The sequence below is a fragment of the Struthio camelus genome, chromosome 3 (genome assembly GCF_040807025.1).
Source record: "Struthio camelus isolate bStrCam1 chromosome 3, bStrCam1.hap1, whole genome shotgun sequence".
NCBI lineage: Eukaryota > Metazoa > Chordata > Aves > Struthioniformes > Struthionidae > Struthio > Struthio camelus.
The window spans coordinates 103,624,691-103,648,498 of record NC_090944.1 but is presented as its reverse complement, the minus strand read 5'-3'; the positions used below and the strand labels follow the sequence as shown (position 1 = coordinate 103,648,498).

The 23,808-nt window shown below is 51.2% G+C and overlaps 1 protein-coding gene across 14 annotated transcripts in view; it reads right to left on the bottom strand.

Moving 5' to 3' along the window:
- Positions 1–1,406: 1,406 nt before the first annotated feature.
- The window catches only part of TJAP1 (tight junction associated protein 1), a 40,370-nt gene continuing 17,968 nt past the window's right edge, over positions 1,407–23,808 (bottom strand). For 4 of the 14 annotated variants that reach the window (XM_068939455.1, XM_068939457.1, XM_068939459.1 and 1 more), the window contains 9 exons: positions 18,644–18,784; positions 17,074–17,127; positions 15,021–15,179; positions 11,632–11,660; positions 10,395–10,556; positions 9,672–9,738; positions 7,754–7,861; positions 7,214–7,297; positions 1,407–5,548 (listed from right to left, as the gene is read on the bottom strand). In XM_068939455.1, coding sequence (XP_068795556.1) covers positions 4,232–5,548; positions 7,214–7,297; positions 7,754–7,861; positions 9,672–9,738; positions 10,395–10,556; positions 11,632–11,660; positions 15,021–15,146 — 1,893 coding nt within the window. In that variant the 5' untranslated portion in view covers positions 15,147–15,179; positions 17,074–17,127; positions 18,644–18,784 and the 3' untranslated portion in view covers positions 1,407–4,231. Of the gene's footprint in view, positions 5,549–7,213; positions 7,298–7,747; positions 7,862–9,671; positions 9,739–10,394; positions 10,557–11,631; positions 11,661–15,020; positions 15,180–15,734; positions 15,893–16,325; positions 16,635–16,741; positions 16,812–17,073; positions 17,128–18,643; positions 18,785–23,808 lie in introns of those variants that run through there. The other 10 variants (XM_068939448.1, XM_068939447.1, XM_068939450.1 and 7 more) reach the window with 8 other exon arrangements.

The window sequence follows — 23,808 nt, the reverse complement described above, 5'->3', positions numbered from 1 at the left end:
GCGTGCAGGCTCCAGCCAGCAGCAGGTTTCAGAGGCTCAGCCAAGTGCCCCTTGCACCTTGCTGGAGCCAGACAAGGGAGAAGATTGTGTTTCAAAGCTGGGATTAGGCTGGAGGATTAAACACTGGCAGCAGCTGCCGCTGGAGGGAGCACAGAATAAAGTCATTGATTATGGGGACAAAGGAACAGGAAACACTTCCCTGCCTCTTTCCAGAGGACTACCCCAGAAGGTGCCATGGGTCTTCCCCCCGCTTCCATCAGGATGAGGCTTCAGAAAGAGAGCAGAGTGCTGCAGACACCTGCCCAGGCAGCACCACCTGGGGAGAAGGAGGAAAACTCATCACAGTCCTCCTTCCTCTGCAGTGCACTTCAGTAGGTAATCAAAAGTCTCTCAAGTGCCCATATCAGCATCCTATAAGAACTCCTTCTCACTCAGGCCAGGAGGGCTTCCTACCGACCCCATTCTCCCCCTCCCCCCAAAAAAGAAAAATATAAAGGAGTGCCACTTGAGCTATACAACTCTTAGAAACTCGAGAGAAAGGACGTCTTAACCTTCCTCCTGTTTCCACATAACTCACTTTCTGAAATAAGTACTGATACTCACATAACTTCAAGAGCTGGGGCTTCAGAAAAAGCTGCAAATATTAAAAGAATTAGCCACACTTCATCCTACACAGGAGGCAGGAGATCAGCATGTGGAGGTCTTTGCTGAGACATAAATCTCAGCAAAGCTGGACAGCCAGCAAAACACTTGAAATAGGGAAGGCAGACGTTTCTGCTGTAATGCCGAGCCTGTTTATAGCATAACAGGGTTCACTGCAAAGAGGTTTTGACAGAATAAGGCTGTCTCTTATAGCACAGCCTTTAAACAACATGAAAAATGCCCACATTAAGTAATCATGCAACCTTGTAGAAATATGTCAAAAAATTAGCCCTTTTTCTAAATCACTGGCAGTTTCTAGCAGTACTTGTGTCATTCTTGACTTAGAAGTGAGGGGTTTTGATCTGCAGGCTTAGCCTGCTCTGTGAGCTGTCCGGATGTGTTCAGAGCCAGAAGGCACTCCAGAGCGTGTGCTGGGATAGGATTACAGAAGTAAAACACTGCTCATCCCACACATGACTCCTTGCCCAGGATTGTGCCTCCTTCCTACCAGACCAGACTTGATTTGCACAACCACCTTCAACAGACTAATGCCAAAGTGGGACAGACGCTGACCAGTAAATCTGTAACCTCCCAGAAAGCTTATAAGTCACAGGCTCGCTTTCCCTGGGAAAGCGAGAGGGTGGCACACTCAGTTCAGCAAATGGGGGAGAGAGCACCACAAGGGGCTCTGCCTCCTCACACACACAGCATTTGTCTGGTCCCAGCTTTTACCCAGTTGAGAAAGCACTACAGTCATCACCACCTACTTTTAAAATAGTTTATTTCTGGTCTTAAAATATACATCAGTTTGAAAATTTCAGAAAAAAAAAAAAAAACACATTAGTTACAGATTAACAGTCTGGAGTTGGGACATTGAAAGTGGGGCCCGCTCAAGGCCCGGAGCCAATACTGCCAGAGATGCGTAGGAGTGCAGAGGGCAGGCACCGTGCCTGCCGGGAGGGCTGCTGCTCCTCTCGAGGCTGCCGGCTTCCCCTCAACACCTTGCCAGCAGCCTAGCGCTGCAGAGCAAAGGTGTCTGGGAAGGCTACAGGCACTCCTTTCCGCCCCTTCATCCCCTCATCGTTTTGTTTTTTGTCTACTGTTATCGGCAGCAGAGCGGAGGCCACCTCTGCCATCAGCACCAGCTGCTTCAGCAGCGGAGTGGGTTTTGTCCCCCTGGCCAGCATGCCAAGAGTTGGGGGAACTGGGACTGAGCCCCCAGGGGCAATGCCTCCCATGCTGCAATGGAGATGAGGGGCTAAGTAACTCACGTCAGCCAGCCCGAGCGGCTGTGCTGTCCCCAGGATACACCACGAGCGCTCTCAGAGCGAGGGGTGCTGCTCAGTGAGCACCCAACCCCAAGCAACTCCCAGCAGCCAGGAGCTGGCAGCCGTCGCAGGTTACAGCCCCCCGTAATGCTGCAGAAGAGAAGCAGCACAGCAGGAGAGTGGATGGTGAGAGCAGACACAAGGACCCCACATCCAGGGCAGGGGAGATTAGCGCCCTGCAAGCCAAGAAGAGGCTTCTGCTCTCAGCACCAGCCTGTTAGCACAGGTATCAAGTAAAATACTGTAGTGAAATACCAAGTCCCACCTCCACTCCAGAGGATGCATCCAGCTCCGCAACTGTCACAGGTGGGAAGCAAGGCGAGTGTGCAGGCTGCAGCTATAACTAAGGTATCTAAAGCAATGTACACAGCCACCAGAGAGGCCTGCAGCTCCTTTTCACAGGCCCTGCAGCCTCCAGGCTCAAGCTGAGGCCCTGGCTGCCCCCAGCAGCAAGCAGTAGGTCCTTGGGAGAGACAGGGTTTACTGGGAGAGGAGCCAGGCCCCTGGACAGCTGGTGGCTGCACCTCTTGCTGTTGGCATCCGAACAAGAGCTCCCTCCTGATCAGAGGGCTGCTCTCCTCCAGCACAGCCGAAGAGCAAAGAGCACTCACCGAGTATGGTGGGAAGACAACACAAACCCAACTCAAAAGACAGACAGCAGGCTGGCGGGGTGCGAGAGGAACACAGCCCAGGAAACGAGGCTGATGCTCTGCCTCATACCCCTGGGGGAATTAAGAAACACCAGATGGACAAGGGCACAGGAGGAAATTATAAACAGGACACCAGGCTTTGCAAGCCCCCCCAAAACACCTACATCTACAGACCTCTCCCCTCCCCCCCATTAAGACATTGAGCACACAAGACTGTGAAGAGAAGTCACGCAATATCACACCACACTAGGAAAAACACGCAGAGAGGCCCTACCCAGAGGGAGAGGCCCCGAAGAGGCACCAGAGCCAGCCTGGAACCCCCCCCCCAGAGATGGGGACATGTAAAGAGACCCAGGCAAAGGGCTGCTACCGAGCCGTGAGGTAGTGCGTCTGCAGGGAGCAGCTCCTCAGCACTTTGCCCTCGCTCCCCTGCCAGCCCCGCAGGGAGCCCTGCCCAGAAAAGCCCAGCAGTGTCCTTCACTCCTTGCTCACCTGGGGTGAAATCTTATTCCCGAGTCTGGAGGGATTTGCTGCAGGCTGGAAGCCAGGATCAGAGGGAGCGCAGCTCAGAGCACATCCTCCTCAACACACCCTGAACACAGGCAACAGACTGGCTGCCAACCGCTGTGCCTGTTTATGCAGGGCGGGGAAAACAAAACAGAACAAAAAAATACACCCCAAAACCAAAGGTTTGGAAAGAAGAAAGCAGCCCACCCAAGAGCAAAGAATCAGCACCATTCAAACAAAACAACAGCATGGAGAACGGGGGAAGAGGTGTGAGGGAGGAGGCAGGCAAACACAAACCCCAGCACCCAACAGGTGACGTTTCTACCCCAGGAAGGGTGCAGGCCGGCCTCCCCAAACCACCTCAGCGGAGATAGCACCAGTTCCCAACGCCACAGCACAGGGATCTGCGCGTTGCCCCTGCGGGGGCTGAGTGCTGAGCCCAGCACGTGAGCCGGGCAGAGGTACCTGCAGAGGCAGATTCTGGAGAACCACCCTTCAGCATCACCTGCTCAGAGGGCAGCTGGAGAAAACAAAACCCAGCAGGAAATTAAGACACCAGCAAACCCCGCGCATCCCCGGGGCCCAAGCCATCCAGGGGCAGAGTCCTCATGCCTCGCTCATGGCCCCTGGGGGCTCCCAGGGAATCAGACACCACCGCACAGGCACTCTGCCCTGTTGGCACAAGTTAAAAGAGAACAGAGCAGCTGCGGGCACCAGCATAAAAGAGAGTCCAGGGCCTTAGGTACCTGAGTGGGAAGGGAGAAAGGAAAGATCAGAGCACAAGGAGGCACAGGCACCAGGACAAGGGGGTACTAAGAGCGAGGTCAGGTACAGGCACCAGTGTGAGGCTGTGAACAGAGCTGTGAGTGTGCCAGGGCAGTGGGTGTGCTTCTGCACACTGCGTGTGCTAGTACTGTGGGTCTGAGGTGCTGGGGAAGGAGGACGCCAGCTCTTCCATGTATCAAAAAAGAATAAATAAAAATTCCAGAGCAGAGCCCGGAGTCCCCCTAGGTAGGAGGGTGCTGAGGGAGGTTGCTCCCTCAAGAGGCGGGGAGATGGATGCATCCCACAGCTCTGCAGCATGTGGCTGTGTCTTCCCCTGCCTCAGCTGAGAAGGTTCCCCTGCTCCTGGGCTTGCGTCAGACTGTCCTTGCGATGCAAGTGATGGACCCCCATCCTCTTGGGGCTGCGGTGTGGCCGACTGGCAGGAAGCTTGACCCTGCCTTCTCCGCTCTCCTCTTGGGCACATCCGTGGTTGCTCTCCTTGCTTCCCTGGAGCAACGTTTCTCTCTCCTCAGCAGGGCTCTCAGGCAGGCCAAGGTCCACATAGTCCTTGTGCTTCTCTGGTAGGGGGCTGCCAGGCTCAGCAGTGCCTCCACCATTTCCCTGCAGCAACTTCTGGGCTTCATCCTGGGAGAAATCAGTACCATAGTCTGAGGAAAAATGGCTCCTCCGGGCCCTGGACTCAGTGCTGTCTGTGTCCATGCTTGAGTCCCGGCTCACTGTCCAGCTGCAGCTCTGCGCAGACTCCTCGCCATCCGAGTAAGCCGAGGCTGCCCTGCCCAACTCCTGCATGGAGCGGCTGAACCTCTTCTGCAGCTCAGGGGCCGTGTCACGGCTGAAGGCCGTACGGTTCATCAGCACACGCTCCGAGGTGGGGGGTGCCTTGTCCACAAACATGCGCTGCCAGTTGGCCAGCAGGTCCTCTTCAGAGCTGGCAGAGCTGGCAAAGGCGCTGGGAATTTGGGGTGGGCTGCTGAACGGGCTGCTCTGGGAAGAGCCGTGAGCCCTGGCCACTTTGGGGGACTGCTGACAGGAACAGCTGGAGGCTGAACGATGCCCTTCGGAAGCAGGGCTGCTGGGGAGCGTCCGGTGCCTATCGCAGCTCTCATCTTCGCTCTGCACCAGGCTGAGGGAGATAGCCTGGCGTGTAGCATATGTACAGTTGGGCAGGGGGCTGTTCTTTGGGATCCTTACTTTGTCCTCGGAGAATTCAATCACTTTGCGTCCAGGGAACATAGGATGGGGAGGGGAGGGTGTAGGGTACGGGCTTAGCTTCTCAAAGGCAGGCACCTCCTCTGGCACGCTCTCCATGCTGCTCTGTGGCTTGCAGCCACCGTTCTGCTGCTTGCCCATATCGCCTCCTTCTTTCCCCATCGGCCCCACACTGCTGCAGGCATCAGGAGCGGCTCCACTCATGTCGACGTGCACAAAGACATCCTCAGCCATGGGACAGCTGCCACTGCTAGACTTGGCTGAATTCAGAACCAGAGATTCTGGTTTCTCCAAGACTCTTGCAATGACTGAGGTGGGCACAACATCAGATGGGGCCAAGGTGTGGGCTGCCTCTTGACCAGGGCCTGCAGACTCCTGAGTGCTGTGCAAATGCTTATTGACCATGTCCTGCAGCTCATAGGGAAGCTACGGAGAAGGAAAAGGGCATTAAAAGAGGACTGCCAGGCAAGCTTTTAGGTTGCAGTCTGCCTTTTCTACCAACCTCCATGCGTGGCTCTATGCTCCTTATCTTGATCCTAGCACACTTGCCTACCTTGCCTTGAGGGAGGCTTCTTTCTCCAAAGCAAACCTGCCCTGTAGGAGCTAACAAGGCTCTAGCTGTAACACTATGGATGGGGTCTAGGCCATCCTTCACAGGACCCATTTTGGAAAGAGAACAGGACAAGGTGGCACACAGGCTCCCACGCTATGGGCAGAGACAAGGCCTAGCTAGCACATGCTAGGGAGGAGTCTATCGATCTGTGGAAAATCAACTGGCAGCTGCACTGAAGTGACTGCATCTGCAGTGTTCCCCGAACGCAACGATTACAGCCTCACCACCTTGGCAGCCTGCCTGAGGACAGAATCGATGCCTTCCCTCATTCCTATCAACTACCCCATCTTATCTCTCTTTCTCACACTCTCCATTTCAGATGGGCAAACATGGGGGTCTATTATCACAGCCTCAGGACTGGGGTCACAATAGGGGGAAAGCGCTGCTCCTTATCCTGCTCTCCCAACAAACCACCAAGCTGCCCCCCCGAGTCACCACACTTGCACAGGGTGTGAAGTGGAAAGCAGAGCGCCACAAACCACTCAGTGGTGCAGCAAGGCCTGTCAGGTCACAGCCAGGAGGAAAGAGTGCCCAAAGCTGGGGACGCAGGGCGTATTGCATGAGAACAGCTGGCTGCAAGGCAGACTGTTCCTGCACAGCTGCTCAGCTCCAGTCCCCTTCCAGTGGCAGCCACGTGGGACATGGCGCTTTGGAGGACAGAATTCAGAGCTCCAGGGAGAGGAGACAGCTGGGAGAGGTCAAGGTTACCCCAGCAGTAACTGATACACTGACCTCAAGAGTGCTAATTTGAGATACATTGCGGGAGGGGGAGGGTGACGTATTGGTCACCTGCTAAGCTACAAAAGACAAGTACAAGGGTTGGCCGAGAGGAACATTTGAGGGGCTGGAGACTAGGGGTACCGGCAAAAAGAGACCTAGTGCAAGGTCCTGAACGCTACTCCCAACCCAAGAAGTGATGCTACTAACGTGAAAGGCCTAAATCCCATCTTTGCTCACGATGAGGCCTGGACGAGGCTGGACAGACCCCATGGGGAAGTATGACTCGGTACCAACTTCTTCCATTCAGGAGGCCCAAAGCCCACCCTGAATGCTGCGCCTCTAATTTCTCCTCAGACCAACAAGTCGCACAAGGCCAGCCTACTGCTGCTCCACTCTTTAGCAGATAGCATGGCCGTTCCATGCGGCCAGGTGAGAAAGGAAAGAGGACCGGGGCGGGGGGGGGGAAGAGAGGTCTGTTCTCCTGCCAGCTCCTATCAGGCACCCAGCAGGCTATCAAATTCAAGGTTATTGTGCTTTTTATAACAGCCCCTGGCTGAATTGTGAAATGGAGCTGGTGTGAAAGAGGAGCTGGCAGAGGCTCTGTGCTGCCTTCTCTGTGGGAGTAGGAGCCCCCTCACACCTCTGTCTAGGGCTAAGGGAGGAGAGGCCAACTGCCCTGCAGAGAAAACTGGAGCAAAGCAAAGGGCAAGCAGAGGCCGCGAGACCTTCTCTCCCACCTCAGCAGAACTGCTACTCACATCAGCAAACTTGTGGTTCCTGAAGTGGGACTTGTTACACTTGAGCAGCTGTACTGCAAGGTTACAGTCCTGCCGATACCGCTCCTGCAAGAGAGGGCACAAAGGACGCAACACCGTCATACTGGCCTAGTCTCTAAACCTAAAAGGTATCACTTGACCAGAAGCATAAGGGAACATCTGATGAATCACTCATGACACTACTCACCACTCACTCCTCTCCATATCCCACCGCAAGGCGCTTCAAACTCCAGTGTATTTCCTTACAATGCAGCCAGGCAGTCCCTTTCAATTCCAACCCCTTGATCCAGGCATATGCTCTGTCAGTGTATCAAACCTCTCTCTCTCTGGGCTGTTTGTGTACCCCTCCTAAAGTCCCATCAGGCGCAAGCAAACAGAAAAGGGCCTGCTCCGTGCATCTCCCACTTTCATACACACTGAAGTCATTCACATGCTTCTTTACACTCCCACTAACGACTTGGAACGAGAGGGAAAACCCCGTATCTCACACACATCCACCACTATTGGCAGACTTACACTTACATTGAGCTCCTCCAGCTTATTGATGGTGGTTTTGGCATCGAGCAGCTTATTAGTGAGCTCTACAATCTCCCAGTCCAGCGTCTTGCGGTCCATCTCTGCCTTTTTTATCTGGGATGTAAAAACACCAGGTTTAAGTCTCACCAGCACAGAAGTGCCTGGCTTCACAGCCCACCTCACCCCAAGCATAGCACAATGACACGTTCAGCTCAGATACAAAGATACAAAAAACTTCTGAACAGACAGACAGACAAGGGGGACAGCCTGGCTTTTTACTCAGCGAGGGACTCCCAAGGCCAGTGGGGCCAGCCACTTTGCTAGTCCCAGAGGTAACAGGTGGGTTTCAAACTCTAATGCAGTACCTCTTCTTGCAGCATCACCACGTTTCCTCTCTGCCCTGGTGTGCAGGGTGCCCAGTGGAGAGCTAGCTCTGATGCTCCTCTAGAGAAGCATAGTGGTTTTGGAGTGGCTGGATGATCCCATGCTGCCATCAGCAGCAAAGACTCTGAACTTGTGACACCCACCCCTCTGATCTGGGGCAACAAAATGAGAATACTGCCCATAAAGACCCAGTAGTTAATGCTGAGTAGACAAGAGGTATGCCTCGGCAGGGACAGGGCACCATCTTGGAAGAGCTCAAAACTTGCTCTAGTAAGAAAGAGAACCTGTGCAGCTTCATCCAGAGCTCGGTTAGTGCTCTCCCCACAGCAGGTGATCTCTCCTCTTTAAACTCTCTAAGACCTTGGGTACAGGGCAGATAGATACATGAATGTAGGAGCAGAGAGTGGCAACAGCTCAGAGCAACCAAACCACCCCCTTCTCAATCAATTCCTCCCACAATGCCCCAGCCTGCTCTGAGGCTGTGATCACCAGGGCCCAGCTGTGCACAGCAATAGCACAGCACAGCCACACACAAGAGGTAAGGGGAGGAGGATGTTTCCCAAATATGTGCGGCCCCTTTAGGCACCATCACAATGAACATTAACCCAAGAAGCTCGATGCTAGAACCAAACAAGCATCCTGCACTACATGGAGGCAATCAGCACCTCAGCTGTTCAACTGGCCCGCTCACAGCCCAGAAGAGGAAGGAAAGGGAGCAAATGAGGCCCACAGCCTTCCACATCTTGCGCAGCGCCACGGCACATGGGCACTGCTTCCCAGCACACCACGCTCCAGCTGGCTCACAGTCAAATGCTCTTAAGATGGAGCACTGCAAGCTAGGACCTGCTGCATCTGCGGGCAGCTGCTGGATACCAGGTGAGCCCTTGGCTGGACGAGGGCTGGGGCCCCTCCATCTGAGATGGTACATGTGGGACTGACAATGAAACCAACAGGCTGAGACAGGAAAAGAGGAAAAAAAAGATACACAAACAAAAAGACGCAACTGCAAAAATCCAGCTTTGGCTGAGAGAGGCCTGAGAGGTGAGTGCGCCCAGCGTGTGCCAGCAGCAGCATGGGGAGGGGAGAGAGAAAGAGAAAGAGGGAAAGGGAAGGGGGAAGGAGAGAAAAGAAACAGCCATGAGTGTTATGAATGCACACAACAGACACACGCATGTTGGCTTTGCTCTGACCACCCCACTGTCCTCCCAGGACAACCATCCCAAGACATGCTGACATATCCCTGGCATTTCAAGAGGGACTAAAGCAACATGACGGAATACCATGCGATTATGTAATGGGGAACCAAGCTTACGTGCATGATCAAGCGGGGGATAAGCAAACCAAGTAACCCGCTCATGACACCTGGTTGGGATTTTTTTTTTTTTTTTTTTTTTTTTTTGAGGGGAGAAGTAGGTGGTCATGGCCAGAATCTCATTGACACCCGCTGCCACATCACTCAGTAAAGCCAGGGTCCCTTCCCCCATATGCTCCTAACACACAGGTCTCATCCACCTCTGAAAAGGCTTAACAGGGCACTTACCAAGGCATGCAGCTTCTCCTCCAGGTCTTGGTTGGTTCTCTGGGAAGCAGTGTAGCTGTTTTGCAACCTACACAAACAGAAGTGCCCACGTGGGAATGGATCTGAGGCAGCAACTGATGTCCCCTTCATAGCTGCCAAGCAAACCACCAACTCCACAAGTCCAGAAAGACTGGTACTTGCGTTACTGAGACAACCGGGCACCTTATGCCTCACTTCTAGCACATGATGGCCTTCAGACCCCAAGTTACCAGAGGAGAGGCAAGGCTGGCCTAGTGACCTTCCAGGCTCTTGCAGTGACGAGTCTAAATGACTTTGGAGTACTCCTCTGAGATATGCTGTATATCGGCATGTGATCAATGATGGGCAATTATCTCTAGCTGAGCCACTGTTTTCTAGGTAAAGTCACGATGCAATTATCTGCCGCCATCAGTGGCTCTTCGCGTGCCAGTTAACTGTACAAGCCCAATGCTGCTTTACATCCAATAGATGAAGAATTCCCTGCTGCAGTCAACCCCTCAAGGCACATAGTGTTCCTACACCGTACCCTAGAGGAAGCTGCACCAAGCAATAGCTGTAGAGCCCTTACCTACAGTCTGAGGGAGTATCTCTCTGAGGATATAGCCTGCCTCAGATCAACACAACAGGGCACAGCCTACTCAAGCCAGCTGAGCGAGAGTCCTAGGTATCTCTAGCTCTATCCCTCTCTTGTTTTCTTTTCCATACCTACGGAATTTGTCCTTGAATTTCTCCAGCTCCTCACGGTTCTGGCCCAGCTCCATCTCCAGGTAGTCCTGACCCGACTCCAGCTCCCTCTCCATCGCCTCCATTTTGTTAGTCACATAGGTCAGCCGTCGGCGCAGTTCCTCATTCTCATGCTGCAGTAGCCTGGGGCACAGAGGCGCAAGGTACCACTGAGAGCACTAGGGAGTCTCTATGCCAGAGCCGTGCCCCTGCCCTGCTCTAGGGCCCAGGACCCCACAGGGTTTCAGGGAAGTCAGGCACTGAATTGGCAGGAGACTCCAGCCCACACAGTGAGAGGTGCACCATTCTTGGGAAGGGAAGACTCAAACCCTCAAGGAGCAGAGGCAGAGAAGCATGCACTAGCCGGCCAGCCGTGTTATCAGCAACCTCTCATGTTACAGCGCTGGGATAAAGCCCACTAGCCAGATGGGCTGTTTGGCTTCAGTGTCTCTCACTGGTGAGTGAAACCCACTCAATAATTAATCCCAGTCCAGGCTGGAGAAGTTGAAGGCAGAAGACTGAAACCCCTTTCTGCTCTCCCTGAGCAGTTCAAAAGCCCTCACAGTTTTAACATGTGGTGGAAAGAGCACCCCCACACATCCTGAGCCCAGGAGCAGAGGTGATGGGGTGCAAAGGGAGATATGATCACAGCTGCCGGGCAACCCCACTCCAACATTAACTGCTCTGCTCCTCCCCAGCCAGGACAGGCCTGGTGGTCAGAAGCATTTCCTGTTGCTTTTCATTCCTTAGTGCTCAGTCGCTCAGAAAAAATCAGAAATACAGCTTCTCTGGCAGTCCGAGCTCACTCATCGCCATGGCTTGGAACAGAGGGGTAGCAGCTGTCTGTCCCCACACCACCAGCAGCTGCTCCTAGTGCCTCACACCAGAACACTGGCTACAAGAAAGGTTAAGAGAGACACTGCTGTCTCCATCTGTATTGAAGGCTTCATCTCCTATTTTCTTCCACACCCACCAACTGCTCTGCCTGCACCTGCACCGGGGAGCTGTGTGTCCTCCCTCCAGGGAAGGCAGACATGCAAGCCAGATGCTGACAAGGCAGACTAAAGCTCTGCCCACGTGGCCCCAAGAAACTTCAAACTCTGAGGGGAACCCACAGGACCGGTCAGTTGTGCTGTGCAAGCGGCAGAAGCAGGAGGTGAAGAATCGGTACCCACACAGTTGCAGCACAATGGGCGTAACGGGGGAACAGGACACTTACTTCATCCTTTCTGCATCCGTCAAGGAATCCTGCACAGGGAGGAAAACAGATGTGAGATTCTTACAGAGGAAGAGTGAGTCTCACATAACATCCTAAAGGGTAGTCTTCATTGCTGGGCTCTGCCTGGGACTCTCCCTCACCTGTTCTGACAAGGCAAGCATAGGAAAACTGGGAGCTGTAAACACTACTCAGCTGGCTGATACCAAGACAGTCCGTGTCCTGGTTCAGGGTAAAATTGCTAGACCAGAAACCACCATGCAAGTTGGGTAACTTTTCTCTCTCACAATGCAATCTCAGCATCTCCTGTAACATCGTCACCTTAGCCAGTGTTTCAGCTCCTTGAATCTCCACACTTACTGGGTAGCAGGAAGCTTATAGGCCAGCAGGCACAGAATTAACACGTCATCACAGCAATCACAACACTGGTGAGGGCGCACAAAAACATTAGTGAGAATCATCTGGGAGCTGACAAACTTGTCTGCCATTCACTTCAGCCAGATTGTGCTGTGAAAGGGGTTTCTTTCTGCAGACCTGAGACCAGCCACTGTAACTAGTCTGGACTAACACAAGAAACACCAAAGGCCAGAAAAGCCTGTGAATGAAACTAATGTTCTGGGCAAGATCCCCAGAGACGTCTGGAGCAGGGACCTGCAGAACGAGAAGACACAGCACAGCAGTAGGAATGCACAGCTCAAACAGTTACTCTCACTCCTTCTGCACTCTCTGTGCTAACCCATGAGATGGCTGCTGCCTGCCAGCATGGCAGTAGAGATTTTATTAGCACCAGCAACCACAGTAGTTTCTATGAAAGCCCAAGGCTGTGACCATTATGACAAAGGCCAGGCCGTCCACAGGATATTTTGGAGGCTTGGAGCCTCCAGCAGCATTGCACAAGCCCAAAATGCTGCCACCCTTCAGATCTATTAAGTGTCACAGCCAGCTCTGGGCTGAGAAGCCATACCACAGAGACAGTTGTGGATGAGGCTAATCTGCTAGCAGTACTAGAGAAGGGAAATCATCCCAATCCCTAGGACATTATGGGGCTGCTCCCCCCACCAATTCACATTTTAAAAGTGTAGTGCTCAGTGTTTGCATACACCCTCCCATCCTTAAAGACAAAGTATCAACCCATCCTTTTCCTACATGCAAAGCCCACATGCAATGGGTTAATTCATGCACAATGATCTAGCAACTGCCCTCCACTCTGCCCAAAAGCCAGCTCAGTTATATGCTTGTGACCAAGCACAGGGGATATGTGATTCCTACTAAAATGAGGCTATGGCCCCAAAGCAGGCCAGAGAAAAAAAGGATTACAAAGATCTGAAACAGCCATCAGATACAGAGAGCCAGTACTGCACGATACACAAACGTAGGGCATAAACAAAATGCCAGATGCATCCGAGCAGCTCCTGACAACAGAGCTGCCTGCCTCCCACAAGCCTGCTCTCCACAGTCTTGGGGGGGGGGGGGAGGGCGGGCCTCCGACTTGCCAACAGCTGGTAAGTCTGCAGCTTGGAGAGCAGCACCCATTCCTGCTTCCCTAACTCCTCAGGCCAAGGGGAATGCTGGTCCCTCCTGGGAAGATATGCCCAACCTGGAGCACAGCCATGAGTGGCACTAAAAGAGAGCAGCTTCTGGTGAATTAATCACCCACTCAGGCCGCTCACCAACACCGGCACTGGTACTCCCATGCAAATCACCTGCTATCCTAGCCCACTAAAGGGCTATCAAACCCCACTGAGGGGCAGAAAAGGAGTCTGCTCTTGCAACTTCTCTCTCCCCACCCCTAACTCGTTTGAAAGAGTTTCCCATAGCAAACAAAGTGAGGCCTCCAATCAACACCTTGATCCTCACAGATGCAATGAAAGCTTTTTGACTGTGTTTCCCCAGAGCAAGGAGACGTCATCCTCCAGCAACCGCAGGGAGATGGGAACAACGCGAGTGTCTCGGGGCATGCTCTCACTCCCCACACTAGCTTTAAAGACAAACCAAGATCCAGGCTGGGGCACTGGCCTTTGTGAGACCTCTGTCTGCAAGCCAGTAGCCCTGGCACCTACCTTGTTTAGCACTAGGCTGAAGGAAGGGGAGGATTTAGATGGGGAAGGCCCCTCCCCCTGACTCCAGCGTGTTGGAGGGGAGCAGGATCCTTTCTCTGGGTAGTTCAACTCCACTGCATGCTTCTGGCCAAGTTTAGTACACAGATGGTGTGGCTGTAATAGCCGTGAACCCGGGCTGGTCTTGTCTCTTCTGCCCTCTGCACTGCTTTTCCATGAAGACAGTGAGTGCTGCTGCCCAGACGATGTCCCCGCCAGCCCCAGCTCTGCTAGCTGCTGCAGATCATACTGACACAGATCTACTACTCTCCTCTCCAAGGAAAGGAGTTTCTCCTTACTGTTCTTTCTCCCCAGGACAGGTTTCTTTCTTAGTCTGGAAACTCTCTCAGCTTCTTCAGCACGCTTTCTTTGGCAGGAAGCCATTTCCAGCCCCTCACGTTTCATCTCTGCTTTTCTTCTGCTTGGACAGGAGGATCTTTCAGCTGCATGATTGGTTTTAACCTCTTCCAGGTGACCTTCCCCCTGGCCTTCTGGCACAGGACCTCTGGGGAAAGGGGGAGAGTCTCGGTCTCGCTCTGCTCCTCTGGCCTCTCCCAGTGAGCGCAAGCGGATGGGACTCAGCACTCGGTGGGTAATCTCATCCAGGAATTTGGAGAACTGCAGCTTCTCCTCTGTGATCTTCTCCTTGCGCTTGACAGAGTCAGCGGCACCACTGCTGCTGCGCTCCAGGGAGTGTTTTTCCCTATGGCTGTGGCAGAGCTGAGGATCGCTATACTTGCGTGAGCCACGGACCCGGGCAAGCGTCTCTACTGAGCGGGACTTGCGTAAGCTCTCAGGGCGAGGGCGCGGGCCTGTCATGCCAGTCTGCTTCAGGATCCCTTTGAGAGGCAGGTGCGTGGAGGAGACTCGGAACTTCCTCGGTGTCAGGACTTCAGGAGGCTCTTTAAACATAAGGGAGCGCTCCAGGCTTCTGCTCTTGAAAGAGCAAGTGGGAGGGTGTCTTTCTTCTCCAGATACCACAACTGTCTCCATGCTACGGCTCACAAACTTGCTCAGGCGTCCATGACCGTGATTTGGGCACCGCTTCCCACTTCGCTGCCCCATCTTTCCACCTTGCAGCAGTGCCGGGGAGAAAGTCCGGCTCTTGATATTCAGCTCTGCTCTGCAACCTGTCACTTCCTTCTCACTGCTTGACTCCAGAGACCACAATGAGGAGAAGTTCAGGTTGCAAAGCTCAAACCCCTCCGCCTGCTTGAGCTGGCCTGCCTTGGCGTAACTAAACCCCGTTTGTTGGTGTAATGGTGCTAAGCCCTTTGCCACCCGGCAATCCGTTACCTGACTCTGCTCAGCCAAGATCACACCATCCTGGTCGTCACGAAGGATGGGTACATCGTGGCGGATCTCGCGATGCTGCGGGGGTGCCTTGCGGTAAGGCTTCTTGGACGGAGCTGTGCTTGACATCCTCCCACCTATGTGGCTCCGACAGCAGGTTACCTACCAACAGCAGAAAGGGCACAGAGGAGAGAGTCGCAGGTGCTCCATCAAACCCCAGAAGCTACCCAGCAGGAAATCAGCTCCCCTGAAGTCCTAGGGCAGGTCGCCATGCAGGGTACTAATAGAGTAAGGGAAGGAGGTGGCCACAGGCCTTGAGCAGCAGCTGCAGGAGAGGGGAGCGGAGTAAGAGATAGCTGTGCCCTTCTCCCAGCCGGTGAGAGCAGAGGGCTGGCACATCCTCTCCCCCCCTCTGCACATGCTCACTCACGTAGTTTGTGTGTGTCCAGATTATATATAGCAAACGAGAACAGGCCTCAGAGCAGCATATTGATTAGGCTCTTTAGGAAAGGCCTTTTCCAATATGGAAACTACAAGCCTTACAGGCAGCAGTGACGGCTGGGGCAGGAGGTATTGATCATGTGCTGTCACTGTCAACAGGGACTACGTGGGAGGAGACTCCAGTCATTAAACTGCTTAAACCCCACAAGTTTTTAGCTTACACTGGAACCTAAGTGGGACAGAGCCCCGGAGGCTTGTCAGAAGGAGGTACTACACCTTTAGAACTGCTCATTCTGCCAGAAAACAGAGAGAAGACCCCAAAGTCACAGATGGCGTCAAATGAGGGAGCAACGCCACTAATGTTGGGACCCAAGGTCAGATGTTGCAATATGTAGCAGTACTGCTAAGAAAAAGACCATATTAGTTGCTGCCCCTTCATCCTAGTCGTGAGGGGCAGGAGGATTCCTTACGGGCAGGTGCAGTACAGGAGCAAAAATGGGGCAGAAGGAAAGCAGGTATCTGTAGGCATAGAAGAATCTTCTTCCTCCTACCACCTCGAGACTGCAGTGGAGGGCAGAGAAACTTCCCCAGGCAGGGTCAAGAAGCCTCAGAGATGCCAAGCACTCCCTGCAGGGCCTGATACCAGATTTCCCCCTGACCACAACACATACTTTATTCGTGGTCCATCTATATTTGGGATAAGTGCCCACTTCTTATACCCCTTTCCCTTACTGGATCCTAACACTGATCACAGACTAGCATCTCTGCAGTCCTCAATGCCTGAAGTGCAGCGCTCCAAGTGCAGGACCCGCCTCAACTCAGACCACCCCCTGCCCTCTTCTACAGAGAAGACCATTTGACTCCCACCTGTGCTCCTTTCAGGCCATTGTGACCCTCCCTATAGACCAGTGGGTACCACCAGGTCAGCGACCCGACAGACTTCGCCTGCTTTGCATTTCGGCCTGTGAAGTTTTACAAGTCAAGTGTCTAAATGGAGCCCCAAGAATCCTCTCCAGTTCTCATCTGCTCTTGCCTAGCCGTGTCTTCTTCAACACCTAGACTGAGCCCCCTGAGAGGACTGGCATGTGTTCTGTGTCTGCAAGTAGCACAGCAGGGCTCCAAGCCACAGCAGGCTTTACGCCTCACAGGAACATTTGCAAGCTGTCTTCCACCCTGCTGAAAAACACAGGTTCACAAAAGCTTCTTATGTCCTTTCCACAGACATAAGCAACTTCTAAGAACTAACCTGTAAAGCTTCTCTGTCAAAACCCTGTAAAACTCACCTTTGCTGCAGTCATTCCCTCAAGGTCTCTTCTCCTAAAAGCACTGAAGTAGGTGAAGGGATCTCTGATACTTTAAAAAAATAAATAACATCCAGCATACCGAATGTACATTCCACTGTATCCCCAAACAAAACAGCTAAGTCTGCCCTTCCAGGAAGACGCTTCTCCTCTCCAAAGAGGAATGCTGAAATCCTGGCTAGAAGCAAGTTTATCAGCACCCCATTCACCAGGTGATCTGAGGGACTTCTCTGTCAACTCCTGCCACACACACGCAGATCTCCCAAGCTCGAACCACTGTAATTCCTCTAACCCACAAGAATCTGAGCACTTACCAGCCTGGGCTCAAACGTGAAGCCTCATGAAGCAAGAACACTCACTCAGATGCCCTGAAGAAGAGAAACACAAAGAGCTTAGCATCCATCAAAATACAGTTTGAAACCTCATCTCATAATTATGTAAGGAACAGGGAATGTTTATAGCAGAGGACAACTGGATGCTCATCCCACTCCAAGTCCCTGCCCCCAACTCACCACAGATCTTCTGAACGTAAAGGAAGTTAGCTTTGGGAAGCTGGAGCCAGCAAGAGCTGGAAAGGCACCTGGCATAGACATGTGCAAGGCACTCAAGAACTCTGCTCCAAAATCCAGGAAGCAACAGCTTCAAAGGAACCTTGGTTCCAGGTAGACCTAAACAAATCTCCTGCCGGATGGGATCCTCACAGCTAACCTACTCCTGTTGCTCTAGAGGGATGCTAACTGTGAAGCCTTAGGTATAGAATTTGGTAATGCTAACAGTTACTGCACTTGTCCTTTTAAGTCAGTGCTCCTGCTAATGCTGTATCTACAAAGGAGCTGGCAGTTACCAGACTCTCACTTGAGCCAAAAGGTTATATCCTTGCGCCTATAGCTTTGATAGCCCACACCTCTACAAGAAAGAGGAAAGCAAGCTACAGTCTGACTTCCAGCAAGTAGCATGCCACGCTCTACCTTGCTGCTAATAGGCTGCTGTAAAGTAACGTCCATCCAACTAGGGACACAACGCAAGTTCAGAAACAAACTTTCTCTCTGTTCAGAGCCCAGCATACCCATCACTACAAGAAGAAAAGTGCATTGACCTGGGGAGCTAGCTGTAAGAGCCCAGCTCCATGGCCATCTCCCTGTCACTGGCATGTGAGAGACTGCAGCTGGGCCCTCGCTTCCCCGATGCACTTCTGCTGCTGCTGCTGCTGCTTTTTCCCCAATCAATGGCACCAAGCCCTGGGAGGCAGGACAGGAGTGCAGGGTGTGGAGCAGTTGTACACACACAGGGAGAGCCAGAAGGAAGGTGAATGCAGGCAACTGGGACCATGCAAACTCAAGTTCTGCCAAAACAAGTTGAAGAGGTGCCCCAGCGCTGGCCCTGCCCCAACAAGCTGTCTGGCCCCTTTCCTTACTACAGAGCTATAGTCGGGTCTCGACTAGCACAGGAAAAAACAGCTTCACAATCACATAACTCCTCCGCAGGGCAAAGCTGTAAATTGAGGGAGAGAGAGAATGCGTAACTCCAGGAGGGACAAGGTCAGTGCAGTTTGAACCTGCTTTTCCACCAACTCCCAGGAGTTGGTTCAGCATCAAGGCAACATCACCAGCCACAGGCTGGCAGACAAGCAGAGGCTTCCAGGAACAGCTGCCCTCACAGGTCTATGCATGCTTCCATCACAGAAGTACTCAGAACAAACACACCAAAGGCTTCACAGTCTCTCAGCATACAGTTCCTCAGGCTCAAACAGGACTGTCCTGCTTCCTGCCCAGTACCTAGCAACTCTGCTACTTGCCATCTCATCCCCACGTATCTGGGAGAGATACCAGGATTTGAAATCTATCCCCATAATCAGAGAATCTCCAGAAACACTTAAATACTCACAGTCCACTCCAGGTAACTTCCCCTTAACTAAGGGCTTGCAGATACAACATGACGATGTGTCCAAACATCTCTGGCCACTTGTCTCCGAGGCAGCTTTCCCCTGTTAGCATCCAGCAGTGTCTGGCCAGCAGCTCCTGAAACCTTAGAAAGGAAACTTGGTGTCAGTCACCTATCAGTACAACACATGCAAACAGACAAGCATGCGCAGAGCTACCTACAGCCAGGTGCCAGGGCAGGAGTCAGTAGCAAAATGCTACACCATCAGGCTGCTACCTGACGGTAGGACCTTCCAGTGAAACAAGCTCCTTGTCTCCACTGTGCCCCAGAAAGGGAAGGTCTTTTAACCATCCCTCCCTCCCCCGAGCAGGATGCTTATGCAGACTGGAAGCGTGGCTTCCTGCAGCCAGGCTGCTAGACAGTCTCAGAAAGGCAGCAGTTTTTCCAGGAAGGCTACAGGGGTCATTGCTTCCCCACTTGTGTTCTCATCCAACACTAGGAATTCAGCTTCTGTCACTCTGCCCCAACCACCGTGTTACACCCAGCTGATTTCTTTCTCCTGAATTCCCTCCACCAACCAGCACAGTTAAAATCTTTCTGTCTGTCAGAACACCTGGGCTTTCTTTGCTACCATAGATCAGGGAGAGAGAGAGAATCCAAGGTGGCTCCATTCCACACACCTCCTTTCAGAAAAGGACAGACGTTCTCTGCAGAGCAGAGAGACCTTTTGCTCCAAGGTAGAAAAGTATATAGCTAATACTTAGAAATAGAAACATGCATGAATTCTGCTCTGCAATCACCAAGCTCAGGAGCTTGCAGTCAAGTCCACATTTTGACTACTCCAGAGCAACTCAGCTTTAGCCCGAAGCTATAGCTGGAGGCAGCTCTTCCATCAAGTCTGTGACCATTCTAATTAGCACTGTAATACAATAGGAAACTTAATCTCTTGGTGCCTTTTTATCTGCACTTTCCATCTCTCATCAGCAAGCAATGCTCTCGAACATTTACAGTCCTAGCCAGCTACTGTCTGCAGTAGCTCCAATTCTACTTTCTTCTAGGTACTGCCTAGAATAGTTCCGGTATCACTTCTGAGCTAACCGACAGATATAGCTTCACTGGAATAGCTTGCATGAGGCTACAAGACTTGGGCTCACACTGATCAGTCAGCAGCGGTCATGTCTTCCGGGCAAACGGACACAAACACACAGTGGGTCAGAAGACTCCAGAAGAAAACTAACAACTTGCTTTGTTAATGCAAAGAGCTGAGGAATCCTCCACTCCCTCTTAAAGAGAGAAAACATGCAACCTCTTTCCCCTTCACAGTGGCAGAGTGCAGTTCATCTTCTGAGTATATGAACTCGCCTGTAGTTTTTTCTATCAGAGAGCATCCCTCATGGCAAAATCCACCCTCTCCACTTGCAGAATGGCTACATTCTCTGTGGGGTGTGAAAGAGGCAAAATGTTTATCACACATCAGGAACCCATACGATACAGCATAGAATTGCTTAGACTATTCTGGACAGGAGCCACAGAACTAACAACCACTTGGGTAGTGTGGTTTTTGCATGAATATCACCTGCATCACTTTGTTTCCAATAGAAAACACGCTCCTCACAACACACCCAAAAAGGGACCAAAAAAAGGCCAAAAGGGGACCCTTTGGACAAAAGGACAAAAGCACTGGAAAAAAAAAAAAAAAGGACACTTCCAGATACCTTCCATCTTCCTGACATTTGGCAAGTCCCTCAAGCCCCCAGGTAACTAATATATATGGGCTTTGGCTCTCAGACTAGGAGGCACCCAGTTTTTGCCAGCTTCCTTTTGCAGCACTTGACCATTCCCTGCAAAGAGGCAGAGAAGGACCTCCAGGGTTTTCTCCATCATCACTTTTTCTTGTGTTGTCTTTTCTGCCCCTAAAAAGTAGCCTGCTTACCAGTGTTCAGGCTCAGCCGTCTCCCTTCCTCAAAAGAAACATGGTGATTATGTTGCAAAAAATGTTTCTCATTTCAGTCATTGCTTCATCTTTCCAGCCTTCTCCTCTTAAAATAGCACCTTTTTTAAGGTGGTATTTCTTGAATCTTACTTTTCATTCAGGAAGATAAACTCGAATGATAAGAGAAAATGCATTCCATAACACAGTCAGAGCCATATTTTTTTCTAGTGCAACACTAGAGAAACATTCCTTAGCTATCACAAAGTCAGAGTACCCTGAAACACTCTGACCCCCATACCCATGAGTAAAAAAGAAAAATGCTGCTACTGTTCTGTACCACGTATCTAAATACCACAGTTAATCCAGAATTTTCACTGTTTGGGTCAACCTATATTCTGCATACATATTCAATACAGCAGTGTGGCACATACTGCTCGAGGAAGTAACAATTTCACTCCACTAGCATCATCAGAAGCAAAAGCAAGAGAGACTTGTTCACTTGCCTTCCTGTGCTTATTATGCGATAGGGTCAACCTTAGCCCCAATGTGTCTCAGGACAGATTACATGAGCATGTTTGCTGCAGCAAACATGCTCAAGACAACTCATCAGTGAGATGGATGACGGAAGAACTGCATCAAGAGCCTCTGTCCAGGAGAGAACGGTCTGTCTGAAGTTAAAAGCAGCCCCTGTAGACTGCTGGTGCCAAGTATGATGGAAAAGGACTGCAAGGTTATTAAAGGACGCTTTAACATTTAATGAGATCATCTTTTCATTCAGAGAAGGAATCCTAATATAATACATTCAGATCCATTCTGTTGCTGGCTACTTCGAGGCTCTACTTCATATAAAAGGACAACTACTCCCAGCGCAAAAATGTGCATTCTAGTTCTGCTTGGATCAGGCATGTTAATGCTCAAAATTCAGGTCTGAGTAATAGCATTATAGTGACTCTCGGATTAAAACTGAGTTTCAGGAGGATTATTGCTCATTCCTGCTTTTTCATACCAATTAACCTTGATCGTTAGGCAGAAAGCTCTGTTCCCTGCATGGGAATGATTCCAAGAGACATCAAGAAAAAGGGATCAGACTAGCTGTTGAACAACAGGCCATGTAATAAACCCTACTTAGCACCTAATATATTTCCAAAGTAAATGAAATCAGTAGACTCTACAGTCTGACATAGTTCTTGCTGAACATAAATACCACCGGATAGATCATGTGTCTGTTTATACCCATGCACCCTGCGGAAGTCCCTTAAAAGTGAATCAGAATCACACTTTCCTCATGGTCCCTCTCCCTCCTTCCACAATACAGAGATCCCAGTCTCCTTATTTCAGTTACGCTCCACATCCTTAAATGTGTGTTTTGTTATTCACTCTCTCCAGTGTGTCACGAGTAGCTTAACTTCCCTAACCCTTTTATAAAAGCCACAACAGCTCCGCATTGCACAGGAAACACTGCTCTAACATCACTAACATGTAACGCGCTCTGGAACAGAACGCAACAGCTGATGGACATCGGAGCGGGAACGGCACAGGAAGCACAGGACCCAAATCCAATCCCCAGAAGGAATGTTAATGGAGAATAAAAATACCCAAGGGAGATTTTGACCAGGAAATGAACACTAGCCTTCTGATGCATAGAGAAGCACAGAACCACCTTTAATGGCTATCTCCGAAATTGCTCAAGAACCAGCTCAGCAAAAGGTCATCTGCTAAGTTACCTTTAGCACTGCCAGCTACCAAAAGGGCTAATGATAGTTTCTTGTCCAGAAACGCTGACACACCGGAAGCCTGTTTACTTTGTTCAGTGATCCCTTTAGTTCGATCTCTTTGTTCGGTGATCCTTCCAGCTCTCGCAAGGTGGTTTAGGTTGCAAATTTCCAGAGCCTCTTTACCTTTACACCTTGGATTTCATGTCCTTCCCCACTTCATTTGCCTTCTTACCACTGCTCTTTTAAGACGTCTTCTGTGCAGGCAGAGCCAAGTAATCACTGTTAGACCTCATGCAGAAGAGGCAAGAGTAGTGAGGCAATGACAGGGACTTTTGGACCAAGTCTCTTGGATAATTAGAGAGGCACACAAGGCCCTTAGACAGGAGCTCATGGAGATTAGAACTCTCAGCGGTTCCTGAAAATAACTGTCTGGGCCCTTCTCACCAAAGCGAATCTTCATACTCTAACACACACATCTGACAAGAGCTGGTAGATCACAGGAGTGAAATTAGGGAACTACGGCTCTAAACTTTTTCTCCCAATCACAAGCTAGGGAACAGCTGTAGCAAGCAAAAATTTGGAGAGGAGTGAAGGAGGGGGTGAGCATTTCTGAAGAAAATAAGCATGCAGGAATTCCCTTTCCACGCCTCTTGTGCTGTGAAGGAAGAGAAGAAAAGGAAAAAAAAAAATTATACATTACCATCCTAGAGCATAAAATTAAGACAAACTAGGAACAGCTTAAGTTCTTCAGCAACCAAGAAGTGGCCTTCTCAGCCCCTATAAGCATTCTCTAAGCCTCACACAACCCACAGTAATCAACATCAGCAGTCCTGTCTCATCCTTTGGTCTCAAAAGTTCCGAGAAAGCTATACCCTCCAACTCCTCAACGCCAGGGACTGTCCCTCTAGCAGAGAATAAAACAATATTAAAGAATGGTCCACTACTGCAACCTGTATGCTTGCCTCAAAATGCTGCCCAAAACATCCCAGCCCTCTATGAGTCGCAGTAATGCAGAGACAGCGAACACACTATACGGTATCTGCCCAGACTGACAAAGGAGCCTCCCTCCTCCAATCCTTATTTACAGAGGACAGATGGACAAGCTTGTTGCCGTTATCCAGCCTACAGAGCATTTTCAATGTTGAGGCTTCAAGTCCTGTCCAGATGCTTGCAGGTGCTGGCAAAAGCAAATACCAAGAAACGAAATGGCCGATTACAGCAGCCAGCCTTATTCTGAAATGCTACCACTATAACCAAGCTTGCGCAGTTATTCACATGCCAGTTTTGTTCCTGTAGAGCCTTCATCCATAAGCAGAAAATGGGAGATGTAGTAACTAGATTCAGTCTATTCAACGGGAAAGAGAACTGCCATCTGCAGTAATTAAGTAGCAACTTCTTCCTCGGCCATGAGTTTTGCACAGGGGAAAGACACCGCTCATACTGAGGTGCGCACTGGGAGACATAGCGATGGGGAAACAGCATCAAACTAGGTGAAATTTCTCTCAAGCTCTGCCTAGCTG